This window comes from Lithobates pipiens, unplaced genomic scaffold (assembly GCF_037356315.1).
Source record: "Lithobates pipiens isolate NorthernLeopardFrog02 unplaced genomic scaffold, aLitPip1_a1.2 Scaffold_23, whole genome shotgun sequence".
NCBI classification, from domain to species: domain Eukaryota; kingdom Metazoa; phylum Chordata; class Amphibia; order Anura; family Ranidae; genus Lithobates; species Lithobates pipiens.
Window position 1 is genome coordinate 23617392 of NW_027507785.1, and position 22755 is coordinate 23640146.

General features: G+C 43.7%; 1 protein-coding gene across 1 annotated transcript in view; it reads left to right on the top strand.

Moving 5' to 3' along the window:
• The window catches only part of LOC143927335 (short transient receptor potential channel 2-like), a 66986-nt gene extending 44912 nt beyond the window's left edge, over positions 1–22074 (top strand). The window contains exons 9-10 of the mRNA XM_077451341.1: positions 3156–3259; positions 21581–22074. Coding sequence (XP_077307467.1) covers positions 3156–3259; positions 21581–21795 — 319 coding nt within the window. The 3' untranslated portion in view covers positions 21796–22074. The remainder of the gene's footprint in view (positions 1–3155; positions 3260–21580) is intronic.
• Positions 22075–22755: the final 681 nt, after the last annotated feature.

Below are 22755 nucleotides of genomic sequence, written 5' to 3' on the forward strand. Positions count from 1 at the left end.
AGGCTGCATTGCTTGGTTCCTGTATTTATAGTGTATCTGTTTTGGCTCAGCTCCTGTATACTACATGCTGTTATGCATTCCTGCCAGACCCTGTTCTGCTGGATCTTCCTGATTACCTGTTCCTCCTGTCCTGCTGGTTCTAAATAGTAAGAAGTTAGTTTCACTTATGGCATGTGTGTCTTTACCAGGATGCTTGTAGGTGTATATATGCTTAATGTTACGTGTGTCCTTGGCTTTGCAATTATTTTGCTTAAAGCGGTTGTATAGTCATTTTAGTAAGTTTAACCTACAGGTAAGCCTATAATGAGGCTTACCTGTAGGTAAAAAAAATATCTCCTAAACCTGTACGGTTTAGGAGATATTCCCCTCGCAGTGTGCCGCTGACAGCAGTGGCGCATGCGCACAGGGGATTCTCGGCTGAAAGTCGGGCAGACGCAGGACCCTGCCGATATCAAGGCTCCGGCCACTCACAGCGCCGGAGCCGCGATACCTGGAAGACATGCCGAGGGAACATGTCAGCTCCCTCAGCTTGGATCGGGCCAGATGTCGGGGCCTCGTTCTCAGGCAAGTATTTCATAATGAGCTAGTATGCAGTGCATACTAGCTCATTATGCCTTTTCCTTTGCAGGTCAAAAAAAAAACTTCAGCAGGTTTACTCCCGCTTTAAAGCCCAACTCTGTACTAGTTACAACCTCAGACCCTCACACACTCATCATTTATGTAGCTATCACATATACCGTAGTGCTGTATAAAGAACACTGAGCCAGTCACATCAGTCTCTGTACCAGAGGAGCTTACACTCTAATATCCCCCCACAGTCACACTCTATTATTATTATTATTATTATTATTCATTTTATATATCTCTCACATATACCACGGTGTTGTACAGAGAACACTAAGCCAGTCACATCAATCTCTGTACCAGAGGAGCTTACACTCTAATGTCCCCCCCGCAGTCACACATTATTATTATACATTTATATAGCTCTGAGTCTTTGACATATACCACAGTGCTGTACAGGGAGCACTGGGCCAGTCGCATCAGTCTCTTCACCAGAAGTCACATCAGTCCGTGCACCAGCAGAGCTTACACTCTAATGTCCCCCACAGTCACACATTATTATTATTATACATTTATATAGCTCTCACATATGCCATAGCGCTGTACAGAGAACACTGAGCAAGTCACATCAGTCTCTGTACCAGACAAGCTTACACTCTAATGCCCCCCACTCGCAGTACTTCCCCTGCTTGTTCTGCACTTGATATTAAAACCACCCTCCGCATCCCCTTGCACGATAAGTGCAGGGTGCCATGGTAACACCCTTTTAGACAGAGGGTGCATGACTCACTTCACTTCACTTTTTTTTTTTTGATGAGCGCCAGGAAGCTTTTGCCATAATGTGCTAGTATGCACCACATAATACCACACTGCGGTTGATTTACTAAAGGCAATTATCCTGTGCACTGCAAGTGCAGTTGCTCTATAGCTGGGGGGAAGCTCTGCTCCATCTTCCAAACATGCAAGCAAATTTTTTTTTTCCTTTGCATATGACTGGGTATTCTTTGCAAACTAAAACTTTACCCCATTTACTAAGCTCTGGAGCAAGTGCACTTGCAGTGCACGGTACATTTGTCTTTAGTAAATCAACCCTATTATGACAAAATTAAGCCTTCCGAAGCTGAGCTGTCACTGCTCCTGGATGACACCTTGTGTTGGAGAAGATGTACTGCGGGGGACAGTGATGCAGAGGAGATAAGTATTTAGCCCCAAGCACTAACCAGAGCGTGTGCAACTTTCCAAATGCCTTCTGCCTGCCAGTGCTCATCATGGTCGCCGTCAGCAGCCTGGTACATTATTGTAGGACTAAAAGGTACTACCTGGAGAGGAGCTTGACATATCTTGGCATAGCATGATGGTGAGTAACACTAGTATGTCAGGGCTTAACAAATCTTTTTCATGCATAGGTGGCCCAACGCCTGCATTTACGTTTGTACGTGCGTTTATGTGCATGTCTCCCCTGTGCTACACTGCATTACATTCTTTCCTGGGGGAAACTGTCAACAGAGATCAGGAAGTGACATTGTACACATTGCTTCTGGGTCAGGAACAAGATGGGGAGGAGAGCAGATGTGTGGTCATTCTCCTCTCTCCCCTCTACCCTGCGGCGCCCGCATTACTGGTCCCGGCCCCCGCAGATGAGGGGGCACTTTACGCATCACAGCAGGAGGCATGTGGACCATCCCCAGTAGGCAGTAGGACACAGGCCTGACGGAGAAAGGCAGCATCACAGTCTGTCCGTCACCTGGCCACTATATGCACGTGATGGGCAGTGACTCACTAGGGAAGGACAGTGCAGGAAGGTGGGGGTGATGGGAGATCAAGTGGCCTGGGCATTCTCATGCTACCCCAGGCTGGGTGGCAGCACAGGGAGAAACAGAAGAGAATGCAAAACTGAAGACAAAACTTTCTCTCTCTTTGTGGAGGAGGGTAAAAGGAACGGAAACCATTACAGCCAGCTGCCCCACACTCCCCGTCCACTCACTGGTGGTAAGAAATGGGCGCCGGATCAAGCCTGCAACGCCTTCAATGGCAACCCGGCTGCCAAACTGGGAAGGAGATGTCGGAGGTGTGAGGGTAGGCAAGGGAAGCCCTCTGTGCCATCAGTAGCAGCCCTGCCCCCACCAGAGGAGGGTGCTGGTTCCCCGATAAAGGTAAGCCTTAAAAGGGCAATGCCAACAGTCAAGATAGCGAGCGATGTGTACCACTCCAGCAGGCCACAAAGCCGTGGCCTCAATCACTGGCCAGCCTGACCTCTTAGACCATGCTCCCACCGGGGTGGGGGAGGGTGGCCACATGGGGAGACCAAATCCAGAGGCAAGACCCCTTCTGCAGTGTAGCGCAGGTGCCAGGGCGCTTTTTGTAGTTGCCACGGTGACCTGACGCCTGGAGTTTGTCAAGCCCTGCAGTATGTATGTTTCACAGTCTGAACCTGTTACATCTTATGTTTGAGGAGGTTGTTAAAAAAATAAATAAATACAAATCAGGCCCAGGTGTCATGTGGTCTATGTAAGCCACTGCTTGAGCCTCGTGTTAGTGGCTGAACAGTCATATCCTCTTTTTGATGTTTAATGTGTTTGTGTCATTGGCAGAGGGAGGAGACAATCTGGTAATCCACAGAGAAAAGAACGTGACAGTCAGTATCCAACACAGCTCCCTCCCGGGACTGACACAAGCTGTTGTCCTATCTGTGCAGGTGAGAACATGATTGTACTGTATATGGGCAAACGTCTGTCTGACTGTTGCAGTCACAATTTTATTTCAGATTTTGCTCCATGTCAGCCCTGATTGGGATTGCTTCCACCCATGATTTATAATAAACTCCAGCTAAAGTGGTTCTAAAGCCTAAGCATTTTTACCTTAATGCATTCCTTGCATTAAAGTGTCACTAAACCAACAACAGTAAAATCAGTCTATATGCAGTAAAGCATGCTTGCTTTACTCACTGTGGAACCTAAGGGGTTAATCCTCTGCCTTGTAAAAAGGCTGTTTGATCCTGTCTTCTCTGATCCTCCCCTTCCACTGTCCCAAATCCATCTCCCAATAAAACAGCCTTGGGGGCATGCTCCGTTTGGTGTGTATTGCTAGAGAGTTTGTTTTTTGTTTTTTTCTTGGGAGGGTGCATATGATCAACACAGGGCCAATCAGCAATGCCCAGACAGAGGAGCAGGGATCCTGCAGCTTCATAGGACAATCAGAGGAGAATGAAAACTCCTCCTACAAGCTTTAATCAGACACTGATAGAAGTCACAAGACTTATATACTGTTGATGGGAAAATGTATTCAGCCGTTTATATTTACTAAAATAATTGCGTTTTCATGTTCTGTGGGAGACCATATATAGTGATTGCAGGTTTTGGGTTTAGTAATTATTTAAAGGGTTACTAAACATTTGTTTTTTTTGTTTTGTTTTTTTAAGTTGGTTTTACAGAGTGGCCCTGATCCTCCCCTTCTGGGGTCCCTCAGCGGTGCTGGTGACTCCTCCTCTTCTCGAGTGCCTCATTGGAGAGCCGCTCTCCCTCGGGTCACTCGTGCGGGCGTGCTCCCAAGTTCTGCTGCTGCGTCTATTGACACAGACAGCAGGACTCGGCCTCGCCCCCAGCGCCTGCGTCATTGGATTTGATTGACAGCAGCAGGAGCCAATGGCTGCGCTGCTATCAATTATCCAATCAGGACACGAGACACCAGAGGGAGCTGGTGTGCTCTTCCCCATCTCGGGAATTACAGGGCTTGGGGGCTGCTGCATGACAGGAGGTTTTTCACCTTAATGTATAGAATGCATTAAGGTGAAAAACCTTGAGGGTCTACAACCCCTTTAAGGTCAAAAATGTTTAGGCATCAATATCTTTCATTTAATTCAGCACCATGCCTATCTGCAGCTCTTCTCTTCCCTCACTTCCCGGTCTCACTGGCTTTGCCATCGAGAGCCATTAGCTCCCTGCTGTTTCCAATCAAAGCCAGCAGACAAGGTAGCGCGGGGGGGGGGGGGGGGGGGGGGTTTCCCGCTCTCTGTGTCAATAGATGCAGAGAGCGAGGCTCACTGCACGAGTGTCCCCATAGAAAGGGGATTTCAATCGGGGTACAGAAGCGCTGGCAGAGGCCCTGAGAAGAGGAGGTTCAGGTAAGTATAAATTTCTTTCATATTTAAAAAAAAATAAAAAAAAAAATAAGCTTTACAACCACTTTAAAGGGACAGAAATGACTCTGCCCTGGTCAGCTCGTTGCATCATTGCTGGTCTTACCTACCTTTGCTCTGTAGATATTAGCCTAGCCCATACCAGTGTACTTACTGAACTTTTTCAAAGCTGAACTTTGGGATAAGGAAATATTGCCTGAATACAAGAGTCTTGTGTATTTTCACTTGAATCTTATTCCCTGTACACACAAGCGAATTTTCCATCAGAAAAAACTTGGATGGTTTTTCTGACGGAATTCCTCTCAAGCTTGGCTTGCATACACACGGTCACACAAAAGTTTGCTGAACTTTTGACCGTCAAGAACGCTGTGACGTACCACACTATGACAAGCCGATAAAATTAAGTTCATTGCTTCCGAGCATGCGTCAAATTGTTTCCGGGCATGGGTAGAAATTTTGCACATCGGAATTTGTACAGACAATCGAAATTTCCAATTGGAAATTTTTCCGACCGAAAAATTGAGAACCTGCTCTCAATCTTTTGCTGGTGGGAATTCGGCCAGCAAAAGTCCGATGGAGTATACACACGGTCGTATTTTCTGACCAAAATCTCTCATTGGTCATTTGCTGCCCGAATTTCCGATCGTGTGTACGGGGCATAAGTGTGCTTTGTGGATTTCCTCCACATCTAGTGTGAAAGGCCAGTCACTGCTGCTGTAGAGCGACTGAACTTGTTGTTTGCCATCTTTGTGCTTCCTTCTGTACCCACTGCAGGCAGCCTGTAGTGGGTGGAGCCTGCTGGGCCCCTCCCACAACTCCTTTCTCTTCACAGGCTATGCACAACACAGTGATGATGTCACTGCTTCACTGCTGCTTTTACAAGGTCATGTCTGCACACAGACTGGGCAGTCCTGCTGATATGGGGTGACCTCTGCCTATATTTCCCTCACAGTTCTGAGGATGTTCCCCATTGTCATGTTGTCATTGTCGGAGTCTTCCTTAGCTCCATCAGGTGAGGCTAAATCCTCCCTCATGTCCACAGGGACTTCTGTGTCAGGACCTCTTAGCTGTTTTTAATCAGTTACCTGGGGCACTTTGCCTGCAAAGGCTCTAAGAGCACTCCTGGCACCATCCCATGCAGAGTCTATCCTTAACCCCCTTGAGCTCCTAAGTTAAATCAGGTCTGATAGGTGTGTGTCCGGCTGGCGACGGAGATGGCCGCTTGAATAGGAGCTCCTGATACCTCACAGATACAGCGGCTCACAGCGACGGCTGACAGAGGAAATAATCAGCTTGCACACACTGCCCAGCACGGCGGAACACTAGAGACAACATGTCTAAGCGGAGGAAGACTAATGAACACCCGCAGCAGCTCACGGACTTTTACTCAGCGGCCCCTCTGCAAGGTAGGCAAAATGGCGCCGGCGCGAGCTCCGGAGGTACGGCCCGTTCACAGTCAATGTACGTGACCGAAGGTTGACAAAGCACAGCACGGTCGGACGAAGACGGGGATTACTCCCACCTTCTACCCTCACCACACGCAGTCCAGCCAAATCCAGAGTGCGCAGGGATGACGGGGACACCTCTCCCAGGCTGCCCAGCAGGCTGCAACACTAGCTTCTACACAGGGAACCCTGATAGAGGCATTCCCAGCCACAGAGCAACCACTATCAGAGAGCACAATGAAAAACATGCTCCTGTTGCTTAGGAGAACTCTCCAGAGTGACTTTACTGACATGCTGGGCCCTTTGAGCGATGTAGTGCAGACACACACAGGGCAAATTCAGCATCTGGAAACTAAAATGGCGGAGCTCTACACAGCACATAATGATCTCGTGGACACCTATGCAGACCAGGAATCAGAACTTCAACGCCTCCAAAACAAAATAGCGGACCTGGAAGACAGCTCCAGAAGAAATAATATTAAATTCAGAGGCATTCCTGAAACTTTACCCCCAATCGAGCTCACTAGCTTTGTGCAACGTCTTATGAAAGCTGTGATCCCTACCCTGTGTGACATTGAGCTTTGTGTCGATAGAGCACACCGTATACCCAAATTTCTGCCTGATACTGCACCCAGGGATACCCTAGCCCGTACCCATTACTATCATGTAAAGGAGCGGGTCATGATAGCGGCCAAGCAGAGCCCAGCAGTACCGAAGGAATTCCTTGGAATTTCCCTCTACACAGATATATCCCAACAGACTGCACTGAATAGAAAGAGAAACTTCTCACGCTTACTAAAATTCTGTGAAACAACATCATGTATCGCTGGGAGTTCCCTACTAAATTGCTGGTTACCTGGAACGGCAAACTACACCCAATCTACAGTGTGGAGAAAGGTCTCCAGCTCTTCCAACAGTGGCAACTCTCCCACCTGACTCGCAGAACCCGGCCCAATCGTCACCTGACCACCTACAAGCGGACTGGACCTAAAGAGCTGTGGCGCAACCATTGAGAAAATTCTACCTCTCGCCATCACCACTTTACCTGACGTGAGGTCAGGAGCTAACCCGTCTACTTGGCCCTACACTCTTTAATAATACAGGGCGACCACTGTTGATCTCCAGCACAACCCGACAGCAGCCTCGGCTGCCTATTTTGCCTGCACTAGCAGGAATTTCTTACTTATGTTACTCACCTTCCTCTTCCATCTTTCCCTTCTACTGACTCTCCCCTCTCCCCTAGTCACCACTCTGGACACTACAGACCCAGATGAAGGGCTCTATGCATGGCTACAACTGACCATACTATTGCACCGATTTACCAGGCGCTTATTCAGTCTAATGGAAAGAATAGACCTGTCCAGATCAGGCTCCTACTACATGGATACTTCATTGCTGACTCTACATTATACCAGGTATGCAGTCCACTTCTACTTCCCGCATGTTCTAAAGATCCATGGCGGCTCCCACACTGAGAACCGATACCAACCATACCCTTGAAAATGTTATCTCTTAACTCGAAGGGGCTAAACAGCCCATTCAAGCGCTCAGCTCTGTTGAAAGAAGCTCATTCCCTCAAAGCGGACATCATCTTTGCTCAAGAAACACATTTCGCCATTGATAAATGTCCCAAGTTGAACTTTCAAAACTTTCCCCATGTGTATTTGGCCAATGGCCCTAAAAAGACCTGTGGAGTCCTCATAGCCATCAGAGACTCTGTTGCCTTTCGCCACATTCGTACGATAGCAGACCCACAGGGGCGTTTCCTCATCCTTATCTGTGAGATAAATCAAACAATCTTCACGTTTGTTAACCTCTATGCCCCGAACGTAAAAAACAATGGAAATTCCTCGATCCACTACTTACCCAAGTCCTGGAAGAAAAGCAAGGCACAGTACTTATTGGCGGAGACTTTAACGCTATTCTCAATCCGGACACGGACTCCTCTACCCGCACGAGAAGAACTGAAAGTACCATAGCTCCACTCCTTAACAAACATGAACTATTCGACATATGGAGATGCTTAAATGGCTCGGAGAAGGACTTTACTTACCTATCGGCAGCCCATGCCTCTTATTCACATATAGATTTTTTTTTAACAGATAAACTATCCTTACAAAATGTAATCCGTGCTGACATTGGTACAATCTCTTGGTCAGACCACGCCCCAATCACTATAGAATTCGATGATACCACCCCCCCCCCCCCCCCCCTTTGGAGTTTGAATACCTCTCTCTTAGAAAACAAGAGAATGTACCAATCTATAGTACAGGAACATCATGCTTTCTTCCAATGCAATGACACACCTGATATTAGTAAGTATACTTTGTGGAATGCATACAAGGTTTATATGAGAGGAGTATTCATTAAACTTGCTTCTTATGTTAAGAAACAGAGGATGAGGCAGATCACTGACTTGCTCCTATCTATTTCCATTAAAGAAAATAATAACAAAGCTAATCCCTCCCAGAGTTTGACGGAGATTATTCTCCAAGAGAGGCAAAAATTAAGAACCCTATTAATGTACAAATTTGAAAACCACTTAAAATACCTCAAGGCTAATTACTATGGCCTACATAACAAACCAAGGGCTTGGCTAGCTAGGAGAGTCAAAAAACTACAAATTAAACGTAAAGTAGCCACACTCAATCACCCTACAACCCATAAGACCCTATTCAATCCAAAGGACATTGCTAATGCCTTTGCTGACTATTACCAATCACTGTATGGCCTTTGTACTGACCAGAGCACCCCCCCCCCAACCTACCCCGAAGCTTATCGCTGATTTCCTAAAAACAGTGAAACTTCCAAATTTAAATGAAGACCAAATACACTCTATCTCCCAACCGATCACAACCCAGGAGATATGCACTGTTATTAAAACACTCCCAAACCATAAGTCTCCTGGAGATGACGGGTTCTCAAATGAGCATTATAAATATCTTGCCAAGGAAACCGCCCCGCACCTACAATCAGTTTTCAACCTTGCCTCCTCCTCTAGATTCTTTCCACCTGAAGTTCTATGTGCTGTGATAATAACCATACCTAAATAGAACAAAGACCCCACTAGCCCAACTAACTATAGGCCAATTTCACTTCTTAACACGTTATGTTAATATATATATGCCAAATTGTTAGCGATTAGACTACATAAAATCCTCCCCCTCCTAATCCACCCTGACCAGGTGGGCTTTGTTCCAAATCGTCAAGCCCCTGATGGAACTAGACGCCTCATCAACCTACTTGCTCAGACGGGATCCTCTTGAGCGCCTTCTCTGCTCCTCTCTTTGGATGCGGAGAAGGCGTTTGATAGGGTCCACTGAGATACTTTAAGGCCGTCTTAGCCCTTGTACACGCGGTCGGACATTCCGACGGAAAATGTCCGATCGGACCGTGTTATCAGATAATCCGACCGTGTGTGGGCTTCATCTGACTTTTTCCGTCAGAATGTCCGACCAACAAAGTTTGAGAGCTGGATATAAAAATTTTCCGACACAATGATCCGATCGGACTTTGTTCGATCGTTTGTAGAGAATTCCGATCAGACAAAGTGCCACGCATGCTCAGATAAAATTCCTAGACCAAAGCTATTGGCTACTAGCCTGAACATAGTCCCATTGTAACTAAATAACGTCATCATGTTCCGAACAATCAGATCTTCCGACAACTGTGTCCGACCGTGTGTATGCAACACCAGTTTCGGACAAAATTTTGTTGTCGGAATGTCCGACCGTGTGTACAAGGGCTTAAACAAATTTAGTATCAATGGCTGGATGCAGACTGCTATTCTTTCCCTTTACTCCAGTCCCTCTGCCACTGTTCTCACGTCAGGTATCACTTCCAAGTGTATTAAAATCTCCAATGGCACCAGGCAGGGATGCCCCCTGTCGCCACTAATTCTTACCCTCCTAAAGGAACCGCTTGCGGAAAAAATTAGAACACATCCCAGCATCACTGGCACCTCTCTGGGGGGTTCTGAACACAAGATCAGTCTCTTTGTGGATGATGTCATGCTTATCTTATCGAATCCCACGGAGTCATTACAAGCAACACGACAAGTCTTAGATGAGTTTAGCACGGTGTCCTATTACAAACTAAATGCCTCCAAATCCTAGGTATCAATATTTCTACCCCTTTGCAGAAGTCGTTAGCTGAAGACTTTCCCTTTCACTGGCCCCCACACTCCTTGACATACCTTGGTATCCAACTGACACCACATATCTCCCAGCTTTACAGAATTATAAGACCTTCTTAGAGTCCTTACCCCAACAGTTGGCCCAATTAAAACAACACGAACTCTCAACTGCAGGAAGAATAGCGGCGTTTAAAATGTTACTTCTCCCTAAACTCTTGTATTTATTTCGTACTTTGCCTATCCCCGTGCCCCGCACCTTTATTAAATCCACACAAAAACTTCTCATCCACTATGTATGGAATCACAAACCCCCGAGATACTCATTCCACATCATGCGGAGACACAGGGTAAAGGGAGGGATGGGTGTTCCCAATATCATGGCATACTACCAAGCCTGTGTGGTGGATCAACTTAAGTATTGGTGGTCACCCCCTAAACATAAAATATGGGTGACTATTGAATCTGCCTTGGCCCTTCACAGTGAGCTTAGAACAGCCCTACTTGCTTTCAAACTTGGAGCCCCTCCACCTAAATTATTGTTCCCCACAGTACAGGCCTCTATCCAGATGTGGATGGAACTCCCCCTCGTATCTACCAATAAAAATGAACTCTGCAAAATCCATATCCCAACTTCAGTATTGCACTTTTTTATACCGGATATCGTCCTGCACTCATGGACATCTAGAGGAATAAAGCATCTAAAAGACCTATACCAAGGTAAAACCTTGTACACCTTTGAGGATCTCGCCTCGCAATATAATCTCCCTTTCTCGGCACACTATACATATTTCCAAATCACGGTACAAAAGGTAAACCGCGCTACTCAAACAACAAAAGAAAGCAACCTATAAGCAGCAACCCTAATCGTAATACTCCGATATCAAACTAAATAGGTGAACAAAATGAGCTGCGCTAAAAACAATGAAACTAGAAAATAATCAAACACCAAAAAACCTAATCAACCTATACCAATAGACGTAAAAACAATATTAAATTGACAGAAAAATGTGATTAGTGAATAGTATACATGAATACTAACGTATCGTCATAAAGTGAATAAAGTGTATACTAGACCTAAAATGACATTGATGTGAATATTACAAAGAAAACCCCCACAATAATTAATGTAGATTGACACAAAAAAAGGGTTATAATGTGTGCTAGATTTAAACGAATAGTATTAACTAAAATAATATTCAAAAAACCATAAAAAGTTCATATGTGATGAAAAAAATATATTTATATATAGTCCCAAGATTAATATTGGTTCTTCAAACTTGACATAAAGGTGCAAAAATATCCACAAATGCGTGTATATAAAAACAAAAAAAATTTTTCAAAACAATCCTCCACCAGTGAGAAGAGGGGCCGCTTACCAGAGCTTTAGATCCCAGTGTTAGTGAGATCAGTAAGGCAACAGCACAGAGGTTTCTGGGTGAACCGTCACAGGCATCCCACCATCTCCATCTCCAATATGAAGCCTCCAATCGAGAAACGAAGGTGTCGTAGATTGCTGACACCACGCTGTCTCTATCTCCAATACGAAGCCTCCAGTCCGGGAACGAAGGTATCGTGGATCATATAAAAAATCGAAGACACTCGCATAGCGTAAAACCACTTGGTTTAATAAAGTAAAGTTTAAAAGATTTACACTCACATGCGTAAAGAAAAAACGATCATATAAAAACGAGCCGGCCGGACTCGTGTGCCGCCCGCACTTCCTGGTTGGGCGTAGAACGCGGAGACGTCAGAACGCCTATCTCCCTACGCGCGTTTCGTCACGAACGGACGTGTTCACGGGATGCGGGACGGCGTTCTGACGCACCGCCTATATACAAATTCTTAAACGGACAGCCTCGGTCTGAGCTCCATGCTGTCCTCTCAATCCACCATGTTGGGTGAGGGAAAGAGGACTGGAATGCCCATATTAACCCCCAGTCCACCATTTTACATAAGAAAAAAAAGGGGTAAAGATTTTTGCCCTACCATTACGCAGAGGCAAACCCATAATAATAACCCTCCCGATTCTTTTAGGAACCATAAATTAAAAATACAAAATTGTTATAGAAGTACATAAAAAGAAATTAAAAAATTTCTTTCAAATATCAATTGAAAAATATATTTATCAAAAGGTATCCAATAAAATAATAAAACAATATTAAACACAAACAAAACAATCCAAACGGATAAACAAGACAGCTTCTGTAGTAAAGATATATACTGTCTCGTATGTCCAGATACTAATACGTTCTTAATTGAAAGAATTATATACCAGTGGAAATTGGAAACTTTTTATAGTAGTAAAACCACTGATATGGCGTGTCAAAAAATGATAAGGGCAAAAAAACCTCATTGGGGACTCATGGAACTCACACCAAGTTTACAGTTGAAAAAGCAGCAACTACCACAGGAAGCTTAAGCTATGTAAATTATTCCAACCAATCATATACTATTCAAGAATTGTCAATAAACGCATTTACGTCTACTTCAATATTAAGACCATGAGGAACATAACTTTTTAATCTGTGTATCCACATCATTTCAAGCTTGGAAATGCTTCTTACCAAATGGGTTCCCCTCCAATGGGGGTTGAACTTGTCAATTCCCATAAATATTGTGTTGGTAGGGTCTCTATTATGTGCCAGCAGGTAGTGTTTGGAGACCGAATGCTGGGTATATCCTCTACGAATATTCCCAATATGCTCATTCAAACGTACATGTAAAGCACGTTTGGTCCGCCCTACATACTGGAGGCCACAAGGGCACTCCAGCATGTAGACCACTGCCTCTGAACAGCAGGTAATAAAGGGTTCTATGGTATAAGACCTAGATGTGACCGTAGATCTAAAGGTAGTACTTCTCCTAGACCGACAGCCATTTAAGCTACATACCGTGCACTTCCTGCATTGATAGTACCCAGTAAGGTTCGAGAAAAAATGCGGACGATTCGTGGGTGGGTCCAAAACATTAGGGGCCACCCTATCCCTCAGAGAAGTTACGCCTCTATAAACTACTTGGGGTCTGTCAGGCAAAATGGTTCCCAATACCGAGTCGTTCCTAAGTACATGCCAATGTTTTTTAAGTATATGTTTGATCCTAGTGTGTTGGCAGGAATAATTGGTGATGAAGGGGTAACGAAAATTGTTTTGACGGTCTCCTTCTCGTTCCTTTAGTAAATCGGATCTTTCTACTTGACTAATCTCATCTATCAGACGTGTCAAGGGTTCAGGTGGATAACCTTTATCAATGAACCTCTGAGTGAGAACGCGGGCCTGTTGTATAAAAACATCCTGTTCTGTACAGTTACGTCTCAATCTTAAGAGCTGACTTCTAGGTACTGATTTGAGCCAAGATGGATGATGGCAACTAGTAGTAGGTATAAAGGAGTTCCTATCGGTGGTTTTAAAGAAAGTTGATGTAATAAAACGTTCTCCTTTAATAGTGATAGTAAGGTCTAAAAAATTTATTTTAGTAAGACTGGCTTCATAAGTGAGGTGTATACCCCTGGTGTTGGCGTTAAGCTCACTCATAAACAAGGAGAGATCCGATTCACTCCCATCCCATAGGAGGAGGATGTCGTCTATGTACCTGGCCCAAAAGGTCAGCTGTGGCCTGACACGGGCATAGACGACATCCTCCTCCCATTTCCCCATAAACAAATTCGCCAAACTAGGGGCATATTTGGCCCCCATTGCGACCCCTTTAATCTGGCGAAAAAAATCCCCTCCAAACCAAAAAAAGTTATGCGTAGCCGCATAGTCTAAAAGTTTCATAATAAAGATTATTTGTTCTGAGGGGAGGTCAGAAAACCTTTCTAGGGAATCTTAATAAGGATGACTATATAGGCGAGATGAATCGGATTTTGGGAGATAGGGCTACTTACATCTCCCTACCCTCTAATCCAAATGTACAATATAAAAGAACTTTGGAGTCCCTTGTTGCCGAGGGATTCGATCAGGGAATCTTAAATAAGAAAGAAAAGGCCTTTCTTGTCCCAAAAACTCCTAGAATCCCTGTAATCTACTACCTACCTAAGGTCCATAAGAGTCTAACCTGCCCCCCGGGACGACCCATTATTAGTGGGATCGATTCCATCACTTCCCGGGTGGGCAGGTATATAGATTTCTTTTTACAACCTCTAGTGCGTCGAATGCCATCATTTATTAAAGACACTAGGCATATAATTAACCTTCTCGAGGGATACCATCCTAAACCAGGGACTCTGCTGGTGACTGCAGATGTTGCGTCACTTTATACAAGCATACCCCAAAATATGGGCCTAGAGGCCGTTTCAGATTCCCTAGAAAGGTTTTCTGACCTCCCCTCAGAACAAATAATCTTTATTATGAAACTTTTAGACTATGCGGCTACGCATAACTTTTTTTGGTTTGGAGGGGATTTTTTTCGCCAGATTAAAGGGGTCGCAATGGGGGCCAAATATGCCCCTAGTTTGGCGAATTTGTTTATGGGGAAATGGGAGGAGGATGTCGTCTATGCCCGTGTCAGGCCACAGCTGACCTTTTGGGCCAGGTACATAGACGACATCCTCCTCCTATGGGATGGGAGTGAATCGGATCTCTCCTTGTTTATGAGTGAGCTTAACGCCAACACCAGGGGTATACACCTCACTTATGAAGCCAGTCTTACTAAAATAAATTTTTTAGACCTTACTATCACTATTAAAGGAGAACGTTTTATTACATCAACTTTCTTTAAAACCACCGATAGGAACTCCTTTATACCTACTACTAGTTGCCATCATCCATCTTGGCTCAAATCAGTACCTAGAAGTCAGCTCTTAAGATTGAGACGTAACTGTACAGAACAGGATGTTTTTATACAACAGGCCCGCGTTCTCACTCAGAGGTTCATTGATAAAGGTTATCCACCTGAACCCTTGACACGTCTGATAGATGAGATTAGTCAAGTAGAAAGATCCGATTTACTAAAGGAACGAGAAGGAGACCGTCAAAACAATTTTCGTTACCCCTTCATCACCAATTATTCCTGCCAACACACTAGGATCAAACATATACTTAAAAAACATTGGCATGTACTTAGGAACGACTCGGTATTGGGAACCATTTTGCCTGACAGACCCCAAGTAGTTTATAGAGGCGTAACTTCTCTGAGGGATAGGGTGGCCCCTAATGTTTTGGACCCACCCACGAATCGTCCGCATTTTTTCTCGAACCTTACTGGGTACTATCAATGCAGGAAGTGCACGGTATGTAGCTTAAATGGCTGTCGGTCTAGGAGAAGTACTACCTTTAGATCTACGGTCACATCTAGGTCTTATACCATAGAACCCTTTATTACCTGCTGTTCAGAGGCAGTGGTCTACATGCTGGAGTGCCCTTGTGGCCTCCAGTATGTAGGGCGGACCAAACGTGCTTTACATGTACGTTTGAATGAGCATATTGGGAATATTCGTAGAGGATATACCCAGCATTCGGTCTCCAAACACTACCTGCTGGCACATAATAGAGACCCTACCAACACAATATTTATGGGAATTGACAAGTTCAACCCCCATTGGAGGGGAACCCATTTGGTAAGAAGCATTTCCAAGCTTGAAATGATGTGGATACACAGATTAAAAAGTTATGTTCCTCATGGTCTTAATATTGAAGTAGACGTAAATGCGTTTATTGACAATTCTTGAATAGTATATGATTGGTTGGAATAATTTACATAGCTTAAGCTTCCTGTGGTAGTTGCTGCTTTTTCAACTGTAAACTTGGTGTGAGTTCCATGAGTCCCCAATGAGGTTTTTTTGCCCTTATCATTTTTTGACACGCCATATCAGTGGTTTTACTACTATAAAAAGTTTCCAATTTCCACTGGTATATAATTCTTTCAATTAAGAACGTATTAGTATCTGGACATACGAGACAGTATATATCTTTACTACAGAAGCTGTCTTGTTTATCCGTTTGGATTGTTTTGTTTGTGTTTAATATTGTTTTATTATTTTATTGGATACCTTTTGATAAATATATTTTTCAATTGATATTTGAAAGAAATTTTTTAATTTCTTTTTATGTACTTCTATAACAATTTTGTATTTTTAATTTATGGTTCCTAAAAGAATCGGGAGGGTTATTATTATGGGTTTGCCTCTGCGTAATGGTAGGGCAAAAATCTTTACCCCTTTTTTTTCTTATGTAAAATGGTGGACTGGGGGTTAATATGGGCATTCCAGTCCTCTTTCCCTCACCCAACATGGTGGATTGAGAGGACAGCATGGAGCTCAGACCGAGGCTGTCCGTTTAAGAATTTGTATATAGGCGGTGCGTCAGAACGCCGTCCCGCATCCCGTGAACACGTCCGTTCGTGACGAAACGCGCGTAGGGAGATAGGCGTTCTGACGTCTCCGCGTTCTACGCCCAACCAGGAAGTGCGGGCGGCACACGAGTCCGGCCGGCTCGTTTTTATATGATCGTTTTTTCTTTACGCATGTGAGTGTAAATCTTTTAAACTTTACTTTATTAAACCAAGTGGTTTTACGCTATGCGAGTGTCTTCGATTTTTTATATGATCCACGATACCTTCGTTCCCGGACTGGAGGCTTCGTATTGGAGATAGAGACAGCGTGGTGTCAGCAATCTACGACACCTTCGTTTCTCGATTGGAGGCTTCATATTGGAGATGGAGATGGTGGGATGCCTGTGACGGTTCACCCAGAAACCTCTGTGCTGTTGCCTTACTGATCTCACTAACACTGGGATCTAAAGCTCTGGTAAGCGGCCCCTCTTCTCACTGGTGGAGGATTGTTTTGAAAAAATTTTTTTGTTTTTATATACACGCATTTGTGGATATTTTTGCACCTTTATGTCAAGTTTGAAGAACCAATATTAATCTTGGGACTATATATAAATATATTTTTTTCATCACATATGAACTTTTTATGGTTTTTTGAATATTATTTTAGTTAATACTATTCGTTTAAATCTAGCACACATTATAACCCTTTTTTTGTGTCAATCTACATTAATTATTGTGGGGGTTTTCTTTGTAATATTCACATCAATGTCATTTTAGGTCTAGTATACACTTTATTCACTTTATGACGATACGTTAGTATTCATGTATACTATTCACTAATCACATATTTCCAAATCAGAACCTTCCTACATAGACATCCACTACCTTTGCACCTGGACATACCTGCATCAATGCTGGTGTTTTTTCAGGACCCAAAACCGCCACTGAAAGGGATCTCTTTGTTTTATAAGATGTTCAATAACTGTGCCAGCCTTTCGAAACCTACCACCATCACCAAATGGGAGAGAATATTGGGCAATGCCTTCACGGAAGCTTCTTGGGGAAAAAACCTTTGCCATTACATATGCTTCCACTAAATGTGCCAACCATTGGGAATTGTACCAGAAAGTAGTACACGCATGGTACCTTACACCGTTTAAACTCTCCCGATTTTACTAATTATACCGTTACATGACCATATCCACTGTCACTACCGAATAAATCCAAATAGTGGCAGTGGGCCCCTCTGAAAGAAATAAGTCCTTATGTCACTCCTCAGAGTCTACAAGGCCGAAGCCGTAGCTAACATATAGTCAGAAAAAAAGAAAGAAAGACTTTTCCCCTGCTGTTGTGTCCCGCTTTTAACTCGCGTACCAACACCAGGAATAAAGAAAAGTAGCTACCTTAGGTTTCGGTGGACACATAGGACATATGATTATTATCAAAAATATTTTTATTTCTTTCTATACATAAAATAATAAACCTTAATTGAATTGCATCAATCGATCCTAGATGTTTACACAACATTAACCAAAGATGACCCAAAGATCATCCTTATCTGCACAGTTCATACACCCTGACTTTTGACAAACAAAACCAGACATACTCATATATGCAACAATAAAAGAGATAGAGGCGCCTCCTATGGCCATACATGTGGCGATATACCGAGTATGATCAAATTGTACCAATATTACCCTTCTATTAGGAAGCATGAGATAAAAATCTCTCAGAAATCTGCACATGTAGGGTCATCAAAGTAGCAGTAATTGGAAATGGGGATAATTATGACCAGACAACGGTCCTAATCTCTCATTACTACCTCCATTAAACCTACATAGCAATTCTCTTTAGTTGAAATAGGAATATCACAGGCTCCTGATTATAAAAGTCTCATGAAGATCTCTCAGTTAGTTCAGTCAATTATTATAATTCTGAGTCTCCTTCTACTTAATCACCTACTATCCACACAAACGTCTGTTTGTGTGGATAGTAGGCTCCCTTCTGGGCATGAATCAAAGTATAAGCAGTTTGGATCAGAAATATGGAATATCGGAATGAGTGAGCATCTGAACGGACACCTGTTTGAAAGGCAGCTGGCGCAGCTGATTGCAAAAGACCCTGGAGTGGATTCAGTATAACAGAGGTGGTGAGACTTAGATGTTATAAAACAAGTGGTGAAAGATCCTATACACACTTATTGGATTTTTGATCGACTAAAATAGTCTGTGGAGAAAGATTGCATCCAAGTATTCAGCTTGTCTGATGAACGAACGGCCGCCTGAGAATCTCATATATATATTGAGACAGCAAATCTGAGTGAAATCCCCAGGGTATGGTAAGCCAGTGTGTCTGAGAATCATTCATTTTTGGTGCAAGGCATCTTTTATGGAACCGCTGAATATATGGAACTTTCAAACAGTCACAGTATCATAGGAAAGTCTGACATGTGTGACAAATAGTGCACTTTAAATACGACTGAGTTTGAATATAATCAATTCACTGCCACTGATTGTTACATTTTCAGTATTGACTGTCATTTATGCCGCTGCTTGCAAAGGACTGAAAGTGAAGGTGAAGGCTTCACATAATTAAATGTCGGGTTCAGGTTTGCTACACTCTGCTACAAGTGATTAGGTAGAAGGAGACTCAGAATTATAATAATTGACTGAACTAACTGAGAGATCTTCATGAGACTTTTATAATCACGAGCCTGAGATATTCCTATTTCAACTAAAGAGAATTGCTATGTAGGTTTAATGGAGGTAGTAATGAGAGATTAGGACCGTTGTCTGGTCATAATTATCCCCATTTCCAATTACTGCTACTTTGATGACCCTACATGTGCAGATTTCCGAGAGATTTTTATCTCATGCTTCCTAATAGAAGGGTAATATTGGTACAATTTGATCATACTCGGTATATCGCCACATGTATGGCCATAGGAGGCACCTCTATCTGTTTTATTGTTGCATATATGAGTATGTCTGGTTTTGTTTGTCGAAAGTCAGGGTGTATGAACTGTGCAGATAAGGATGATCTTTGGGTCATCTTTGGTTAATGTTGTGTAAACATCTAGGATCGATTGATGCAATTCAATTAAGGTTTATTATTTTATGTATAGAAATAAATAAAAATATTTTTGATATTAATCATATGTCCTATTTGTCCACCGAAACCTAAGGTAGCTACTTTTCTTTATTCCTGGTGTTGGTACGCGAGTTAAAAGCGGGGCACAACAGCAGGAGAAAGGTCTTTTTTTCTTTCTTTTTTTCTCCCGATTTTACCCCTCACACTCTGCCCTCTGCTGGACGAACTGCGGTGAGTCTGGTACACTATACCATATTTTGCGGGCTTGTGTATCATTACGGTCCTTTTGGAACAACATTTTTTCCATATTGTCTGACATTGGGGGCCCACCCATAGCTCCAACACCTGAATTAGCAATATTGCATTTGACCGTTCAAGACCTGCCACCTGCTCTTATGGCTATAGCGACGCAGTTGCTCCTGGCTGCGAAAATCACAATAACGAGATTGTGGAATACTGCCAACCCACCCTCCCCATTAGATGTCATCCACACATTAAATCACCACTGTGAAATGAAAAAATTACTAGCAAACACCACCCTTGCAGGAGCATCCTTTAGACGTAAATGGAGTCTCTGGTTATCCAACTCTAATTGTTCGGTCCAACTATAACTGAGTTCTAGATCCAGAAGTATTACATCCTGAACCTGGAGTGACACTAAGAATATAACCAACAAGGGTGACTGTCCCCTTCTCCCCTCCCCTTTCCTCTCCTTTTCTTCCTTTCCCCTCCCTGTTCTTTATTCAAACTTCTGTATCTGTATTGCACCAGTTATAGCTAGGGGAAGTCATGGTTCCTGAACATGCACTATATCTGTATTTGCCTTTTTGAGATCTAACGTTGGCACTGTTTGTTATGTGCAAAGCAACTATAGTGACTTGTACCCGTAGCACCTACTTCGTTTGTTGTTGTACCATTACTTTCCTCAGATACAATAAAAACTATTGAAATAAATTAAATCAGGTCTGTGGCTCTGTTTCTATCTCTGATTCAGATTTTTTTTAGAAATGGCTCTTGGTTCATTGAAGTCAAAACCCTTCTGAAGGGCTTAACACTTGAAAGATTGACCAGATAGGATTTTGCAGGAGGAGAAGCTTCCCCTGTCACAGAAGTGCAAAGTGGCAATGAATGGATGCAGGGTGGGTACACCCATTCTATGGCATGTATAAACCACTGGGGAGGGGGGCATAGTTTTGGATCCTTGCCTTGGGAGCTGGACGACCCTGTCCCTGTACTGCTCACAGGTGCCATCAGTGGTAGTTAGTGTGTGAGGTTTCTCCGCTTAAATCCTTGCTGAAAACATCTACACCCTGTGGATCATTGAACCCTTCCTTAGCTGTCAGGACATTTCTCCTTTCCTCCCTTTCAGGAGTTTGTAAGGTGTTGAGGGAATGCCCTTCTAACCCTGTCTCCCTTTTTTTCTCATTGTGTCTAAGACCTCTTTAGTCTCCCCCTCTATTCTTGAGGGTCTGGACTTGGGGGCGAGCCTTCAGTCCCCGGCTTCCCTTCTCAGTCCAGTGCCTGAGGACCTCTTTGGGCAGAAGGACACTCGGATCATTCTGCCCATCACCTGCCTATCCAGCCTGTCTCTGACTTGCGTTCCTGGAGGAAGTTTCATCACACAGGCTGTGCTCACAGTTCTCCAGGACTAAGCAAGCCTTGCATGTTGTTACATGAGCGTGCTCAATCTGCTGCAGCCAGAGGAAGTGATGGAGATGGCATCAGACCAGCAATAAGTCTGCAGAAGGTATGTATAGTAGGTTAAAAACAAAATACCAAGAAGACGTTGGGTAGGGGAGGGTCTGTTTGGAACATGGCTGAATTTACATATCTAATCGTCTTGTGCAACCCAGATGGCACCTCATATAGCTAAAGCTTCCTTTTTATCACATTGCCTTCATCCTGGACTGTTATATAAGCATGTCTTCTTCTTTTCCTTTCCAGGGTACTTTCCTGCTGATGTCCTTCCTGTTCACGCCTCTAGCTGCGGGGAAGTGTATCAGCCTCCCAATATTGTCATATCATCTTCAGACGACGATTCCTGGGATGGCTTCCAGGTCATTCGAGATGTTCCAGAGTCCTGGGTCACATGCCCGCTGTGTGCATCCCGGTTCCAGAGCAGTGAGATAGAACGACACGCCAGCAGGTGTGGAGAGTGAATCTTCATAATGAACAGTGGAGTCCTCCTGTCGTCAAACCTCTTATAGCTCCACGTTGGCCGCTGAAATGCTATGTCATGGGTCTGGCATGTCATACACCGCCAACTGGGGGCACTGCATGGATTCTTGGAAATATATTTGAGCTCTTTGTCAAAATCTAAAGTGGACCTATCACCCACCTGCTCACACTGCAACCAGGAAAGTTTTTAATTTAAGGTTTAATACAATAGTTTTCTATAAGATAAATGTATAGACTATATAATAAATCTCTACACCCACTGACTGCTCTCACTGTGTAAATTAATATCCCACATGTACATTTGCTTCTTTGTCAGGCCTGTTTCACACAGGCTTCAGCTTGTATAACAGCAGTGTGAACAGAAAGCTTTGACAAATCATTTGCAGAGCTTTCAGCAAGCCTTGTTGAAGCTTTTAAAGTACCATTCAACTCCATATGATACCTGTTGAACCACAGACCCTAGTGAGAGTCCTGATTGCCACTTTTAAACAAGCTTATAGCAGGCTTCCAAGAAGTGCTGAAGCCTGCCAGCAGCTTCCTCAAAGTGGCAATCCGCTTTCTCATTAGTATTTGTGTTCAATATTTACCAACTGGAGCTGAATTGTAGTTTAAAAGCTTCAACAAATCCTGCTGAAAGCTCTGCAAATGCTTTGTCAAAGCTTACTGTGTGTTAGCTGTAGGTAGCCTCAGCTACATACAGTATATAGGGCTGTGTTCCAGCAGTGAGATGGAGCAGCGCTCAGCCTGTCTCTAATTCTCTGAGTGGGATGGGAAGTTCTCATTACCGGAACACAGAGCTGTATAATGTATGTTGCTCAGGCTACCTACAGGTAATGGTGTGCCCAGCAAGCGCACCTGTTAGTGCTGTAAATAGGTATTTTGGGCCAGCTTGGCCCAAATCAACTATTTAAAGGATGAATAAATGTGGAGTTAGGCTTTAA